General features: G+C 39.2%; 1 protein-coding gene across 2 annotated transcripts in view; it reads right to left on the bottom strand.

Annotated features, from left to right (window-relative positions):
- Positions 1–15,939, bottom strand: part of CFAP54 (cilia and flagella associated protein 54) — a 389,915-nt gene that overhangs the window by 168,418 nt on the left and 205,558 nt on the right. For both annotated transcript variants that reach the window (XM_031936253.1, XM_023206706.3), the window contains 3 exons: positions 13,188–13,383; positions 3,495–3,574; positions 1,478–1,638 (listed from right to left, as the gene is read on the bottom strand). In XM_031936253.1, the coding sequence (XP_031792113.1) occupies positions 1,478–1,638; positions 3,495–3,574; positions 13,188–13,383 (437 nt within the window). The remainder of the gene's footprint in view (positions 1–1,477; positions 1,639–3,494; positions 3,575–13,187; positions 13,384–15,939) is intronic.

Below are 15,939 nucleotides of genomic sequence, written 5' to 3'. Positions count from 1 at the left end.
CTTTAATCCATCTTGAATTAATTTTTTGTAAGGTGTAAGGAAGGCATCCAGTGTCAGCTTTCTACATATGGCTAGACAGTTTTCCCAGCACCATTTATTAAATAGGGAATCCTTTCCCCATTTCTTGTTTTTGTCAGCTTTGTCAAAGATCAGATGGTTGTAGATGTGTGGTATTATTTCTGAGGGCTCTATTCTGTTCCATTGGTCTACATCTCTGTTTTGGTACCAGTACTATGCTGTTTTAGTTACTGCAGCCTTGTAGTACAGTTTGAAGTCAGGTGGCATGATGCCTCCAGCTTTGTTCTTTTGGCTTAGGATTGACTTGGCAATGCGGGCTCTTTTTTGGTTCCATATGAACTTTAAAGTAGTTTTTTCCAATTCTGTGAAGAAAGTCATCGGTAGCTTGATGGGGATGGCATTGAATCTATAAATTACCTTGGGCAGTATGGCTATTTTCACAATATTTATTCTTCCTATCCATGAGCATGGAATGTTCTTCCATTTTTTGTATCCTCTTTTATTTTGCTGAGCAGTGGTTTGTAGTTCTCCTTGAAGAGATCCTTCACATCCCTTGTAAGTTGGATTCCTAGGTATTTTATTCTCTTTGAAGCAATTGTGAATGGGAGGTCATTCATGATTTGGCTCTCTGTCTGTTATTGGTGTATAAGAATGCTTGTGAATTTTGCACATTGATTTTGTATCCTAAGACTTTGCTGAAGTTGCTTATCAGCTTAAGGAGATTTTGGACTGAGACGATGGGGTTTTCTAAATATACAATCATGTCATCTGCAAACAGGGACAATTTGACTTCCTCTTTTCCTAACTAAATACCCATTACTTCTCTCTCTTGCCTGATTGCCCTCGCCAGAACTTCCAACACTATGTTGAATAGGAGTGGTGAGAGAGGGCATCCCTGTCTTGTGAATTTGTTCATTCTATATATGAAATTAAACAACCCAGCTGTGTGCCTTCATAAATAATCACTTTATTGAGAACTGTAATTTTTTTTTTTTTTTTTTTTTGAGACAGACTCTCGCTCTGTCACCCAGGCTGGAGGGCAATGGGGCGATCTCAGCTCACTGCAATCTCTGCCTCCTGGGCTCAAGTGATTCTCCTGCCTTAGCCACCCAAGTAGCTGGGATTACAGGCGCCGCCACAAAGCCTGGTTAATTTTCATATTTTTAGTAGAGATGGGGTTTCGCCATGTTTGCCAGCCTGGTCTCCAACTCCTGGCCTCAAGTGATCTCCCCGCCTCAACCTCCCTAAGTGCTAGGATTACAGGCATGAGCCACTGCACCCAGCCAGAACTATAATTTCAAGTGTGATCACGTATGCAAACTTCCCTGAATAATAAAAAGCAAACAAACTATGGATACAGGAATTTCTAAAACTTACATAAAATTTAAGTCTATTTAACAAACTAGGGTGAGGAAACTCTCTTCAAAGGTATCCCTCCCCTGTGCATGGAGAGACGTACCTGTATGCTGCCCGGTGCCTCTGCAGAGCAACCGCAGCCAGCTGAAGCCTGGCCTCCACCACAATCTCCAGTTCGCCAGCAGAGCACTCAGACAGGGTCTTCTGTTCCACCTCGGACAGAAGGAAGTTTAACCTGTCCTCAGCTTCCATCAGTAACATCGACTAAGGAAAGGATACCACACATCACGTGAGTTCAGAAATAATACAAATAATGTCTCTTTCTTCTTTAGCAAATATTTTTCATGTACTGAAAAGTAACAGTGAATGGAAGACCAAAAAGGAACTCGGTATCTAATCATCAGAGAAGAGAGTTCAGCAAAAAGGGAAAAGGCAACAGAAAATGAAAAGGAAAGTGAAAGCAAGCATCAGCATGAACGACAGTGACCTTTTCTTTTATGCACAGCTGGTGCTTACTATTCACAGTAGTTATGTTCTATAAAGTTCTCGCAAACACTTATTACTGGACACTGAGCCATTGCTCCTAGGGGAGATATGGAGAAAAGTACCTGAGAGCCTCTGGTCACAACATTTTCATTAACTGCTCAATACATAGCCTTGTTTAATGTGTGTTTATGGCTAAGGATATATAACAGTATATTTAACATACACTGTTAATTCGCTAACCTTCAACTCACAGCCAATAGCACTCACTTCTGAAGGAAGCTTATCTAACACACATAGTTTCTCCGGGTCATCACAGCCCTCTTAACTTAGAAATGCTCCACAGCACTTCAGCACTATGCTGGAGGGTCATTGTAAATATTGACAAAAATGCAAAAAGCATGGTACTAAACAGACCATGAAAAGGACACTTGTTTACAGTACGTGAGTGGCAACAAAAAGTCAGAGCATCTCCTTGTTCGACTCAGCTGGGAATGTGTGATTGGGCAGCTCAAATTTTTCTGTGCTCTGTATGTGTTCACGAATAGCCAACTAAGTGCCAAGAGTATTGATTTTCAGACTACAAATAAATTTCAGTGGATCTGTAAATTAGCAAACACAGAATCTGTGAATAATACAGATCAACTGTATTTCAAGTTATAGTATGGTCACCTAGTTGGTAATGTGAAGATAATGAGATTTTTACAGTAGACAATCAATAGTAAATAGCAACCTGACATGGCAGAAGATAAAGGGACCAACCAATCTTTCAAGTGACAGGCCACTAAAAATGTACTTGTGCAGAGCAGTGAATATTACATAAATATTAGGGCAATTTAGCATAACGTTTAAGAATGTGAATGTGGATTTTGAATCAAAAAGATGCAGCCCTTGGATCTATATTTTATTAGCTGTATGATGTTAGTCAAATTGTTAGACGTCTAAGTCTCAGTTTTCTCACGGTTCAGCACAGCACAGTTCAAAATTGATTACTACCTACATCATAAAGTTATAAAAATTAAATAATCATGCAAAAGCTGTTGTTGCCATTGTCATCACTATTATTGGGAAATGATAAACAGGGCATTGAATACTCATATTCCACCAAATAATGAATCATGTTTTTTTTGAAATGGAGTTTCGCTCTTGTTGCCCAGAGTGGAATGCAGTGGCGCGATCTTGGCTCACCGCAACCTCTACCTCCTGGGTTCAAGTGATTCTCCTGCCTCAGCCTCCTGAGTAGCTGGGATTACAGGCATGCACCACCACACCCGGCTAATTTTGTATTTTTAGTAGAGACGGGATTTCTACATGTTGGTCAGGCTGGTCTTGAACTCACGACCTCAGGTGATCCGCCCAGTTCGGCCTCCCAAAGTGCTGAGATTACAGGTGTGAGCCACCATGCCCAGCCAAATCATATTTTCTGAAGCACTTTAATCAGGTTGTGAAGTCAAAGCTGGACATCCACTTTTCTCATGAGGAGTAAACTCCATCTCTGACTCCAACCCATTCTTACGCAAGAAAAGGTAATTGCTCTCACAAGAGCAAGAATAACTCTGATAGCACGCCCATCCAGGGCCTAATAGTGCATTTTTGGTAACTAACTTATTATGGTTTGAAAACAATTTCAAACTTACCTTTAGCATGCTAAGAGTGATCTCATCTTTAAGTTTTGTAAGATTATAAAATGAACTTCCATCATCCTTTGAATATAGCTCTATAAAGACACAAAATTTTGGAAGGACCAAGAATACCTATGGTTAGTGTAAATATTAATTCTAGGTTTATTTTTCTGAGACAGGGTCTGGCTCTGTCACCCAGGCTGGAGCACAGTGTCACAATCTCAGCTCACTGCAACCTTTGCCTCCTGGGCTCAAGCCATCTTCTCATCTCAGCCTGCCGAGTAGCTGGGACTATAGGCCACCACCATGCCCGGCTAATTTTTGTATTTTTTGTAGAGATGGGGTTTCACCATGTTGGCCAGACTAGTCTTGAACTCCTGAGCTCAAGTGATCTGCCCATCTTGGCCTCCCAAAGTGCTGGGATTATAGGCATATATATAGCCACTGCACCCACACTAATTCTATTAATAGTTTTTAAAATTCATCATTCACAGGAAAACTATCCATAAGTTTAATAATTTTTTTTAAAAACACAATGATAATATAGAAACACAGGAATATAGAAGCATATTCCTATATCAAATAGTCCCTAATGTCATATATTAGAAGGCTGAAGCTGATTCTTACAACAAATCAGACAATTCTGAAAGAATTCTTTAGGTATTTAGTGATGTTATTCAAGCTACTGGCTACTGATATAGTTTCTCCTCTAACATTTCAATAAGATCTCTGTGGAAGCATCAGTTCTTCTGCTGTGCACATGTCCCTCAGTCTAAGAGTTGAGCGTGAGACCAGTTGGAACAGCATAATCCACAATACTCGAATATCTCTTTCAAAATCTTCATCCACGATCCAAACTCTGCTTTTATTCTGAACTGTGGAGAAGTGAGAGAATTCAGATCACAGTCTTTGCCTGCTTCATTCAACTGGGCTTCTGGACTATGGGAGAGAAAGATGAACCACAAATCATTTTACTACAAATAACAGAAAAATATATCCACCTGAAAAAATTAAGTTTGTTAAGTGCGTAGAAGAATTCTAAAATAACATGGAACTTAATACACCTAACTTCCTCTCCTCTTTCAACACCAACCTTCCCTACCTGGCTAGTCTCCTAAATTATGAGGGTCTGAATCTAGGGGTCAGCTGAGGATGAGGGAGGGCTAGGGCTCTTGGAAGGCCCAGCAGGAGGATCTGGGACTGGGCTTTCTCACCTAAGGGAGAAAGTAAGAATGAGAGAGACAATGATGGAGAGAAAACAAATGCCTGAACATGGTACAAAAGAAGCCTGGAATGCATGTTACCATACAAAAGACCCTAGGAGGAGTTTAATCTAGACATTTTGATGAACCTGTGTGTGATAAAATTAACACGGGTCCCACATGAGTGTTCCCCTCTAGAATAAAAAGAAGAGCTAGACAGGCCATCAATAGGCAAAGAGATACAGTAGTCCTGATGTCTTAGGAGAGGCTGGTTACCTGCCTGCCACTCTACATCTCACTGACTTCACCTTCTCCATTGCATAGCTGATGCCAACATGACAGGAACTCCAATGGGATGACCAGCAAAAATAACACCATATCCAGGATCTGTGGTTCAGACTAATCATGTTCACTTAATGCATGCTCCTCTCCTTTCTGAGCACTCGGCAAGCCATACTTCCTGCCCTCTTTGCACTTAAATATGGTCTGATCCAATTAAATAAGAATTCCAGACTAAATTTCAGAGTTCCATTTAAGGCCTCATGTGCCACCCTATGCCTTTCTATGCAAGGTCAGAGCAGAGTGTTTCAGATGGTGCGCCTCCAAGATAGTAGCACTTGGGTACCTGAGTGGCTTTGCAAAACACAGCCCCTTGTCAATCTGAGCAAGAACTAAATCCTTGCTGTGGTAAGCCATGGTATTTAAAGACCAATTTGCTACAACAGACCAGCTTAGCCTGACTTCTACAGGGGCTCAGTAGGCAAGGAGAGGAAACTCAAATGGGAAATAGGACTGCTAGGAGGCATGACAAATTGAAACCAAAATAATAAGAACACTTAGGGAAGTGCAAGCAGAGTACCAGAAAAACCTTTCTGGAATGAAATGCTTTGTCAAAATGCAGATTCTTTCAATGTTTAGGCAGGTATCAGGCAGATGTGCTTCCAATCAAATCCCAGGTCTAAAAGAATTAAGAGAAACATCTCCAATCAAAAAATCAAATTTTCTAAAACAAAAGAAATAGATCTCTTATCTGCTTTAATGGAAGCCAGAAGACTAGGATTAACATGTAGAAATACTGAGGAAAGGATAGAAAATCTACATATTTAATTCTAAACAGGTAATTATATATGTAAAAAGGTAGCACTAAATGAAGTTATTGAAATAGAATGGACATGCTAAAGGAAAACTAGTAAGAATCTAGAATTAAAATCAACTAAAATCAGGAGTTGGATGTGAAGTGAGGTGATGTCACCTGCTGAAGGGAAAAGCATGGGAGAAAAGGGGAAACTGAAAGTTTTTCCTGGTCTTTGATTTGAGTGGAGTAGCTTGGTAAGTGAACTAGCTGCTATGTTATATACAAATGATAGTAGAGAATATGGGCCTAATTGTAAACTCCAGGAAGGGAAAATTAAAAGGGCACAAAATATGAAAAAATGAGAAAATATGTTCTTGGACAGGAAGACAATAAAATATATAAATTACATTAAAATTAATATAAGCATCTTAACGAATTCCAATGAAAAAGCCAAAAGTGCCTTTTGTCTTTTGTTATCGTAGTTTTCTTGTTTAGAATCAGATTGAATTACCTTGAAGTATGCAGGTAGAATATTCCTAAGAATATATAAGGAAAATAGGAAAAAGTGAAGGGTGAATAGTGATGACCTTAACAGACAAAAGTACTAATATTTTTCCAGATTGTTCTTTCAGGAATCATGAATCCAGCAATACCTCACCCCTTCTAGAACCCACAATCCATTGACACTACCAGTGTTTCACTGTTCCCTTTCCCTCTCTTCCCCCTGCCATCTCATCCCTCCTTACCCAGCTTTAGTTCCTTAGTTCATCAAACATAATCACTCTTGCAAACACCTTAAATTTCCTTACCCATTTCTCCTTTATGGCACCCACCTGGTCAATCCCCAAGCCCCAGCAAATCCAATTCTCTGTTGACATCAGCACCCCTGAATTTTAATGTGGCCTGGAAAAACACCATGCTAACTCTTCTCACTTTAAATTCATACAGAAATACAAAAAGGCTCTGCAAGCTGCCCAGCAGTCCTGCTCCATTTCCCTAGTCCATATGCCCTCCTATGCTCTCAGACAACTACTTCATCCCTTCTCTTCTCTCCTTAAATCTCCAACACTTCCTCCCTGGTTCTCACTCAGTTGACGTCTTTGTTTCCTATTCCAATGAAGAAACCAAAGAAATTGCCAAATAACTTGCAAACATATGTACAACACATCTATCCATCCATTAGCATGTGAACCTATACACTCTGCCCTTCAACTTGTCATTATAGGTGAATTTTATGTTGCCATGTAGGGCCAAACCCTCCACTTGAATGCTAGTTCCATTCCCATCTTGCCTACTAAGGGTATCAAGTTAGAAATCTCCTCACTCCACACCTTGCATCATCATTATTTTCCCTCTTTCTATTTGATGATTCCCATCAAATCAAAAACAGACTGCTACTTTTTCAGTTTAAAAAAAAAAAAACAAAAAACCCTCTTTTGTCCCTTTCAGCAGCCTCCCCATTTATCTCCATTCATTCTGATTCCCCTGCACACATTCTGTTTGATTCCACTTCAATAAGGGTTAGTTCAACAAAGTTCATCTTCTAGATTCTTCAATGACATTCTTTTTGTTAAGTCCAACCTCCATCTTCCTTGGCCTTTTGATTCAATTGATCACTCCTTCCTCCTCAAAACACCTTGTTCACTCATCCTTTCTCAGTCTCCTTTGTGGATTCTCCCTCATTTATTTGATCTCTTGTTGATGAAACCAAGCATTTCTCCTGTCTCTTCTCCATCTAAACTCATTTCCATGGAGATGACGCGCGGTCTTAGGCCTTTAAATACCATCTATAGGCTAATGATTGGGAAACATTTCTTCAGTGTGGACTTCTCTCCTGAGCTCCAGAATCACATCTCAAACTATCTACTCTTTAGTTCCATTCAGGTGCTTAAAAGGCATCCCACACTTAACCTGCCCCAAAGTGAACTTCTGATCTTCCCTTTCAAATCTTTTTGACTCCACCTTCAAGGTATATCCAGAATCTGGCTACTTCTCACCACCTCTACTGCAACTACTCTTGTTGAAGCCATCATAAGCTCTAATTGCATTATTCAATAGCCTTCTAAAAAGAAATATGATTAAGCTCTTCAAATTATTCACCCTGTTGGTTCCCCTAACCCCATAGCCTAACCTAGTCTCAATACAGAAACCAGAGTTAGGCTTTAGAAACTTTTAGTTCTTCCTCTTAAAACTTTTCCAGTGGTATTCCAACTCGCTCAGAATAAAAGCCAAATATTTTATAATGACCTTCAAATCCTTTCATAATCACTCTGTTATCTCCCTGACAGCATCTCCTAGAACTTTCACCTTTGTTCACTCTGCTCCAGCCATACTGGGCTCCAGCTGTTCCTCAAGCATGCCAGCCACATGCCCATCTCAGAGTCTCGGTATTTGTTCCCTTAATCTAGAATACTATTCCTCAGAAACTCACATCTCATTCCTTCTCCTCTTTTAGACCTGTGCTCAAATATCACCTGTTTATTAAGACTCTTCCTGACAACCCTATTTTAAATTACACCCCACTCCTATACTCCCTAACCCCCTTTCCTGCTTTCCAAAGCACTTGTTACCATGTAACCCACAATGCCTTTATTCATTTAATTTACTGTATTTTTCTACCATAACAAGTTTTAAGAGAGTATTTTTGTGTTTATTTCCACTGTTACATTCTCAATTCTCAAACAACATAGGAGGTAATAAATAGTTTTCAGTTATAAAATCAAATTAACTATTTTATTAACACAAGAAGCCAGGAAAATCAGTAGTAGAAATAGAGAATCAAGAATCATACCCTATTTCACTTAACATAATGTCCTCCAGTTCTATCCGTGTTGCTACAAATGACCAGAGTTCATTCTTTTTTATGGCTGAATAATATTCCATTGTGTATATATACCATATTTTCTTTATCCATTCATCCATTGCTGGACACTTAGGTTGATTCCATATCTTGGCTATTGTTAATAGTGCTGCAATAAACATGGTAATGCAGGTATTCCTTTGATAAACTGATTTTCTTTTCTTTTGGATATATAGAAAAGATTTCTGGATCATACAGTAGTTCTGCTTTCAGTTTTTTGAGGAATGACCATACTGTTTTCAATAGTTGTACTAATTTACATTTCCACCAACAGTATATGAGCATTTTCCTTTCTCCACATCCTCACTAGCATTTGCTATTTTCTGTCTTTTTGGTAAAAGCCATTTTAACTGGGGTGTGATTACATCTCATCGTGGTTTTGATTTGTATTTTCCTGATTATTAGGGATGGTAAGTATTTTCTCATATGCTTTTTGGCCACTAATATGTCTTCTTTTGATAAATATCTACCCAGGTCTTTTGCCTACTTTTTATTTGAATTACTTGTGTTTATTTTGCTGTTGGGTTGTGTGAGTACTTTATATGTTAAGTGAAACAAGCCAGGCACAGAAAGAAAAACATTGCCTGTTCTCGCTCATATGTGGGAGTTAAGAAAAAATTTTTTTCATGGAGGTAGAGAGAATGGTGGTTACTAGAGGCTGGGAAGGGGAGATGGGAAGGAGGGATGAAGAGAAGTTCATTAGTGGGTACAAACATGCAATTAGATAGAAGAAATAAATTCTGGTGTTTGATAGCACAGTAGGGTGACTACTGTTAACAAGAATTTATAGTATATTCCAAAACAGAAGAGAAGATTCAGAGTGTTCCCAACACAAAGAAATGACAAGTGTTTGAGATAAGGAATATCCCAATTACCCTGATTTGATCATTACACATTTTATGTGTATATAAAAAAATACCCCACATATGTGTACAACTATTACATATTAATTTTTAAAACAGTAAAATGAAAACAGAATCATAACCTAGTACATATGAGAATTTATTATATAATGAATTTCTTATTTCTGTAAGGAAAGGACAGATTTTTTAAATAAATGATAATGACACACTATCTATTCATCTAAACTTACAAACGATATAACATCTCAGAGAAAAGAGATGTCCAAAGTCTGAAACACAATAAGTAATGGTGAGCAAAGAAAACAGCAGATAAGTAGGTAAAGCTAAACAACTATTGAGTGGAAAAAAAAAATAGTATAATGTCTAAACATCACATTAACAAAAAAAACCCTAAAACCTAAAGCTATCAAATTATAAAAGTAGGAAGGGGTGATCAGAGCAAAATGATCTATGAAGAGGGTAGAGATACTAATTAACTTTAAATTTTAAGTTAAATATGACACATCAATTCATTCCTAGATATACAGAAGCTCTTACTCATAAGCACTCAGAGACATGTACAAGAATGTTTATAGAAAACAGTCTAAATATCTATCATCAGTACATGAAGAAATAACACGAAAATAAAGGAACCACAGCTACAAACATAAATATAGATAAATCTCAAAAACACATTGTTCAGATTAACTTCTGGCATCCCAATGTGAAGAGCTTTCCCATTAAATTAGTAAAAATTATTGGTTTTTTTCCCATTAAATTAGTAAAAATTATTGGGTTTTTTCCCATTAAATTAGTAAAAAGTATTGGTTTTTTAATGCTTGAAGTCTCTGGAAATGATTCTAAAGCCATACAGCAAATGATTAAACATCTACTCAAAAACACTTACTAAAATGTGGTGAGAACAGTACTACAAGTCTGCGGTATTTGGAGAAAGATGACTACTTCTCTTCCCCTCGCCTGTTCAATGAGATGGAAACTTCACTTCAAACCGGCACAACTAAGAAGACGGGGTTCCCTTGTTCCACCCAGCCCCACCACCTTGTGGGACAGAGTCTCTAGCTTAAGCAAAGTAACACTGATAACACAGGAGCCCCTCTAAGTTTTTTTCCCAACTCGTAAGGGTAGTTAACAAAGAAAATAATAAAGACTGAAATATATAATAATAAAATAGAAAATAGAAGAAAAAGTAGAAGAAATCAACAAAATCGAAAAACCTATAGCTAGACTGAGAAAGACAAACGGAGAAAAGACTCAAATTAATAGAATTGGAAATGAAAGAGGAAACATTACTACTAATCTTACAAATTTCAAAAAAAGAATTATAAAGGAAGACTATGAAAAATTGTATGCCAATAAATTAAATAACACAGATGAAATGGATGAATTCCTAGAAAGACACAAACTATCAACACTGAGTCAAGAAATAGACAATTTTAAGTGAACTACAAAAAGAGATTGAATTACTAATCAAAATGCTATCCACAAATATAAGTTCAAGCTCAGATGTCTTCACTGTTGAATTCTACCAAACATTTAAAGAGTTAATATCAATTCTTCACAAACTCTTCTAAAATAAAAAAGAGGAGGGAATACTTCCCAACCTCATTCTATGAGGCTATATTAATTATGTCTTTACATTTTCTGTACATCTCAAGATCAGCCTGGCTAACATGATAAAAACCCATCTCTACTAAAAGTACAAAAAAATTATCCAGGCATGGTGGCAGGCACCTGTAATCCCAGCTACTCAGGAGACTGAGGCAGGAGAATTGCTTGAACTCGGGAGGCGGAGGGTGCAGTGAGCCTAGATTGTACCATTGCACTCCAGCCTGGGTAACAAGAGCAAAACTCTGTCTCAAAAAAAAAAAAAAAAAAAATTCTGTATGTCTGATGCAGAAATGACAACATTTGGGGCCTTGCTGACCTCCCAGTTCCTAGAGATGGTAAAAGACTCACCTGTGAGCACACCTTTCATGTGCAAACTAAAGAGCCCATGCCCCTACCACCTCCTTTATTAGGCTCTTACTCTAGGCCACTCTTCCCCTAATCACTTATCAGTTATCTAGAGACAGCACCTATCCTGTCAGGGCTCACTGAAATTATTCAAACTAAAATTATTCAAATACTAAGACTGTTCACCCTGCCTTACCCATTCATTTGCATAGCAACCAAATAAAGGCTCTTGCTCATGTTTCCATCCCACTGCCCTCTGCCTCCTGAGACGCAGCCCAGCTCTCCTATGTTTCCTTCTCCCACAGTGGTGTGGCACACCCTTCCTCTTGGAAACTGTAACTATTTTTTCAATGGCAGTCATCTGATCTGTTGGTCTCACCATAAGAAAAACCTACATTTTAAAATAGAGGCCCCAGAATTACTCTGATATCAAAACTAGACAAAGACACTACAAGAAAACTAAAGACCAATATGTCTTATGAGTATGAATGCAATAATGTTTAACAAAATGCTAGCAAACAGAATCTAACAAGTAAAAAGAACTATAGGCCACACGCAGTGGCTCACACCTGTAATCCCAGCACTTTGGGAGGCAGAGGCAGGCAGATCACTTGAGATCAGGAGTTTGAGACCAGCCTGGCCAACATGGTGAAACCCCATCTCTACGAAAACTACAAAAAATTAGCTGGGCATGGTGGTAGGCGCCTATTGTCCCAATTACTTAGGAGGCTGAGGCAGGAGAATCACTTGAACCCGGAGGCAGAGGTTGCAGTGAGCTGAGCTTGCACCACTGTGCTCCAGCCTGGGCAACAGAGTGAGACTCCATCTCAAAAAAAAAAAAAAAAAAAAAAAAAAATTATAAACCATGATCAAGTGGGACTTATCCCAAGAATGTAAGGTTTGGTTAAACGTCCAAAAATCAATTAATGTAACATACCATATCAACAGAATAAAAAGCAAGAACCACATAATCATCCCAATAGATGCAGAGAGAGCATTTAATAGAATTCAGCACTTTCATGATAAAAATCACTTGACAAACTAAGAATAGAAGAGAAATTGCTCAACCTGATAAAGCATATCTATGAAAAACCCACAGTTAATATCAAACTGAATGGTAAAAATCACCTATTCTCAAGGCAACATCTAATACAATTGAAAATTTCTCTATGGCCCATAAATCCCACCCATGGGTTATATACCGCATGGAAAGATACACTATGTCATCCGGGTATGTTGCACAGTGGCAATGTTCCTTGGAAATGAAGTGCACGTGCACTAGTGGAGGGGCACATTCCTTCTTATTCAATCACTCCTCTATTGGTGCACATGCACTTTGTTTCTAAGGGACATAAATGGGGGATGATCATGGCCTAGAATACTATACAGTCAATATAACGGACCAAAGCCAAGCAGTAGACTTGGAGTGATTTCAACGAAGTTTTTCTGCATGGGAAATACCAAACGCAGAAAAATGTGAATATACCATTTTGTAAATAAATGATAAATCCTATCATGTATGTGTATATATATATATGATAGTGTATTATATATAAAGTATATGAATATGGATATATATAAACAGGTATATATATGCATACACCTAGACATAAGTACATATGTGTGTCATTATATGAGCTTAGAGAAAGATGTGGAAGAATACATACTATATCATTTATATAGATTAGTGGGGGCTGGGAGAATAGTTAGGGAAAGGGAGGAGAAAGGGAAATAAGCAAAAAATAAAACAACTACCTTTCAAGTTTGGTAGGCTTGGTTTGCTCCTGTCGGTAATTACTGTCTTAAATTTATTTTCTGGTACACAATTTATTGTCGCAGCCACACTTAGGAAAAAGTATGCTTTAACAAAATTAAACTTATTTAAGAGATGTGGTTGGCCAATTGTAACCAGAACTGCAGGCAAGCCTTTATTTCTTAATTCATCCATTGCCTAAAAAAAATGGTAAAAAGGAAAAAGAGCAAGTCAGAAAAATACTTTTTCAGGTATTATTAGCTTCATTCTTTTGCAGCCCACATTTGGTGTTGGATGAAGGAATATAGGGCTGGGCACGGGGTATTGTAAATGGGAGGTCTATTGAGAGAGACATGTAACGTCGGAACCATCTCAACAGTTCAACAATGCTTCTGCCGTTCCCCACCAATTTCTGGCCTGTGCCTCATGAGGCCAGTTCTGCCATCATGGCAGAGTAAACCTGGTGCTCAGAGTGAAGGATGGGATCCTTTATCAAAACAGACAAACTGGAAGCTCATTAGACACATACATCGGCTACTCTGCTTTAGTGTGAGTAAATCAGAGATACTATGACAGGAAGAAGAAAAGATGGGCAGACAAGCAATCTCCCTACCCTGCTTAGAGTCCACCGTCAATCATTAGAACCCCTTCTCATATACACCCTCAACCCCCTGGGTCCTCGCCTATCCAAACACACTTCCTTAGCAAAATCGCAGCTCCAACTCTGAAATCCAACTCTGAGCCCTCTTAGGGTCTGCGTCCCTGGGGTGGAAAAGGGATGGAGAAAAATCACATAATCCCACAAATTATCCCATTTTAAGTACCCAACCAAACCTCAGTGCTGCCTGGTAATATTCCAATATTTTGCCAGTCCATTCACCGTCTCTTTCTTTCTTAGACCACCATTTCGCACCCTTCTCTCCTCCGAATTCTAACCTTTCCTTCCCTGGTTTCCTCCCAGCCAATGGCCTTGCTTCCTCCACTTCACTAGGAAAACTGAAGCAGTCAGAGTAGAGGAAACTCCTCCATCTGTTTCACCCACCTGAGCATCTGCCCCCACAGCTCTACCTTCCTTTCTGCTATCTAAGGCTGGCATTACCACTTAGGCCATCATTTCTTTCTCCAATGGCCTACTCAGCCATTCTCTCCTATATCATAAATATGCCACTCTCTACAGAAACATTCCTATCAGCACACAGTCATGCTTCATCTCCTCCATTTCAATAACCCCAAAACTCTCTATACCCCAACTTCCTTCTCCAGCCACTACGCCATTCTTTCCTCCCATTCACAACAACACTCTGAAGAGGTCCAGTTTCTCTCCTTTCATTTGCTCCTAAACCCACTCCATCCCTACATCTTAACCCTTTGGTCAAATTCACCGATAGCCTACACTTGGCTAAATCCAATGTTCAATTATCAGTCTTCAAATACCATGTTACTTCTGATCTGATGCCATTATTTTATATGCCAATTAAGCTGTCACATGCCATCAACTGTAAAATGCATTCTGATTTTTTTTTTTTTTTTTTTTTTTTGAGACGGGGTTTCCCTCTGTCGCCCAGGCTGGAACGCAGTGGCAGGATCTCAAGTCACTGCAAGCTCCGCCTCCGGGTTTACGCCATTCTCCTGCCTCAGCCTCCGGAGTAGCTGGGACTGCAGGCGCCCGCCACCTCGCCCAGCTAGTTTTTTGTATTTTTAGTAGAGACGGGGTTTCACCATGTTAGCCAGGATGGTCTCGATCTCCTGACCTCGTGATCCACCCGTCTCGGCCTCCCAAAGTGCTGGGATTACAGGCTTGAGCCACCGCGCCCGGCCGCATTCTGATTTTAGAGACATTAAAAGTGAAAAAAATTCATGTTTAAGATTCAGTGTATTATTATATTTGATTCATCATCAAAATTTGATACTACTGATCACCCACTCTTTCTAAACATGCTTTATCCTCTTGGCTTTCAGGCCACCACACTCCCTTGATTTCCTTCCTATCCCACTGGCCTCTCCTTTTCTGTCTTCTTTGCTGGTCCCTCTTCTTCTCCTATACCTCTTAATATTGGACTGTCCTGGAACTCAGTGCTCTTCCTTCTCCTCACTCCCTCCCCTGAGGTGATCTCAATCAGGCTCATGGTTTTACTCTCATCTGAATACTGACGAAATCACAACTTTTTCGCTGTAGCTCCAACCTCTCTTCTGAACTCTAAATTCACAGAATCAACTTCTGACTCAATTCCTTCACTTGGATGTCTAACAGATATCTCAAATTCAACATCTCTAAACTCAATATCTCCAACACACACACACACACACACACAGAGAGAGAGAGAGAGAGAGAGAGAGAGAAAGAGAGAGAAATGTAAGCGCTTTGAGGTTTGGGAATTTGTATTATGGTTGACTGATGTATTTAATTGACAGCATCAGAACAGTACCTGGCACATGGCGGGCACAACAGATTAGGAAAAGTAATTCCTTTATGGCATAAATCAGTCAGGACACACTACTGCTCAAAACTCTCCAGTGACTCTTCATTTTGCTCAGATAACAGCCTGGTTACAATGGCCCTACAACCCCTTCTCAATTTGACCTGTCTGACCTTATCTCCTACTGTTCCCATCATTCACAGAGCTCTAGCCACACTGGCTTAGATGTCCCTCACCAAGCTAGGCAATCTTGTCTCAGGGCCTTTGCACTTACCTTTCCCTCTTTTTAGATTGTTCCTTCTCCAGATTTCATATGACTTGCACCTTAGGTTGTTTC

The sequence above is a fragment of the Piliocolobus tephrosceles genome, chromosome 10 (assembly GCF_002776525.5).
Source record: "Piliocolobus tephrosceles isolate RC106 chromosome 10, ASM277652v3, whole genome shotgun sequence".
NCBI classification, from domain to species: Eukaryota; Metazoa; Chordata; class Mammalia; order Primates; family Cercopithecidae; genus Piliocolobus; species Piliocolobus tephrosceles.
Note: the sequence above shows the minus strand (reverse complement) of the source record. Positions and strands in the feature narration are given on the sequence as shown.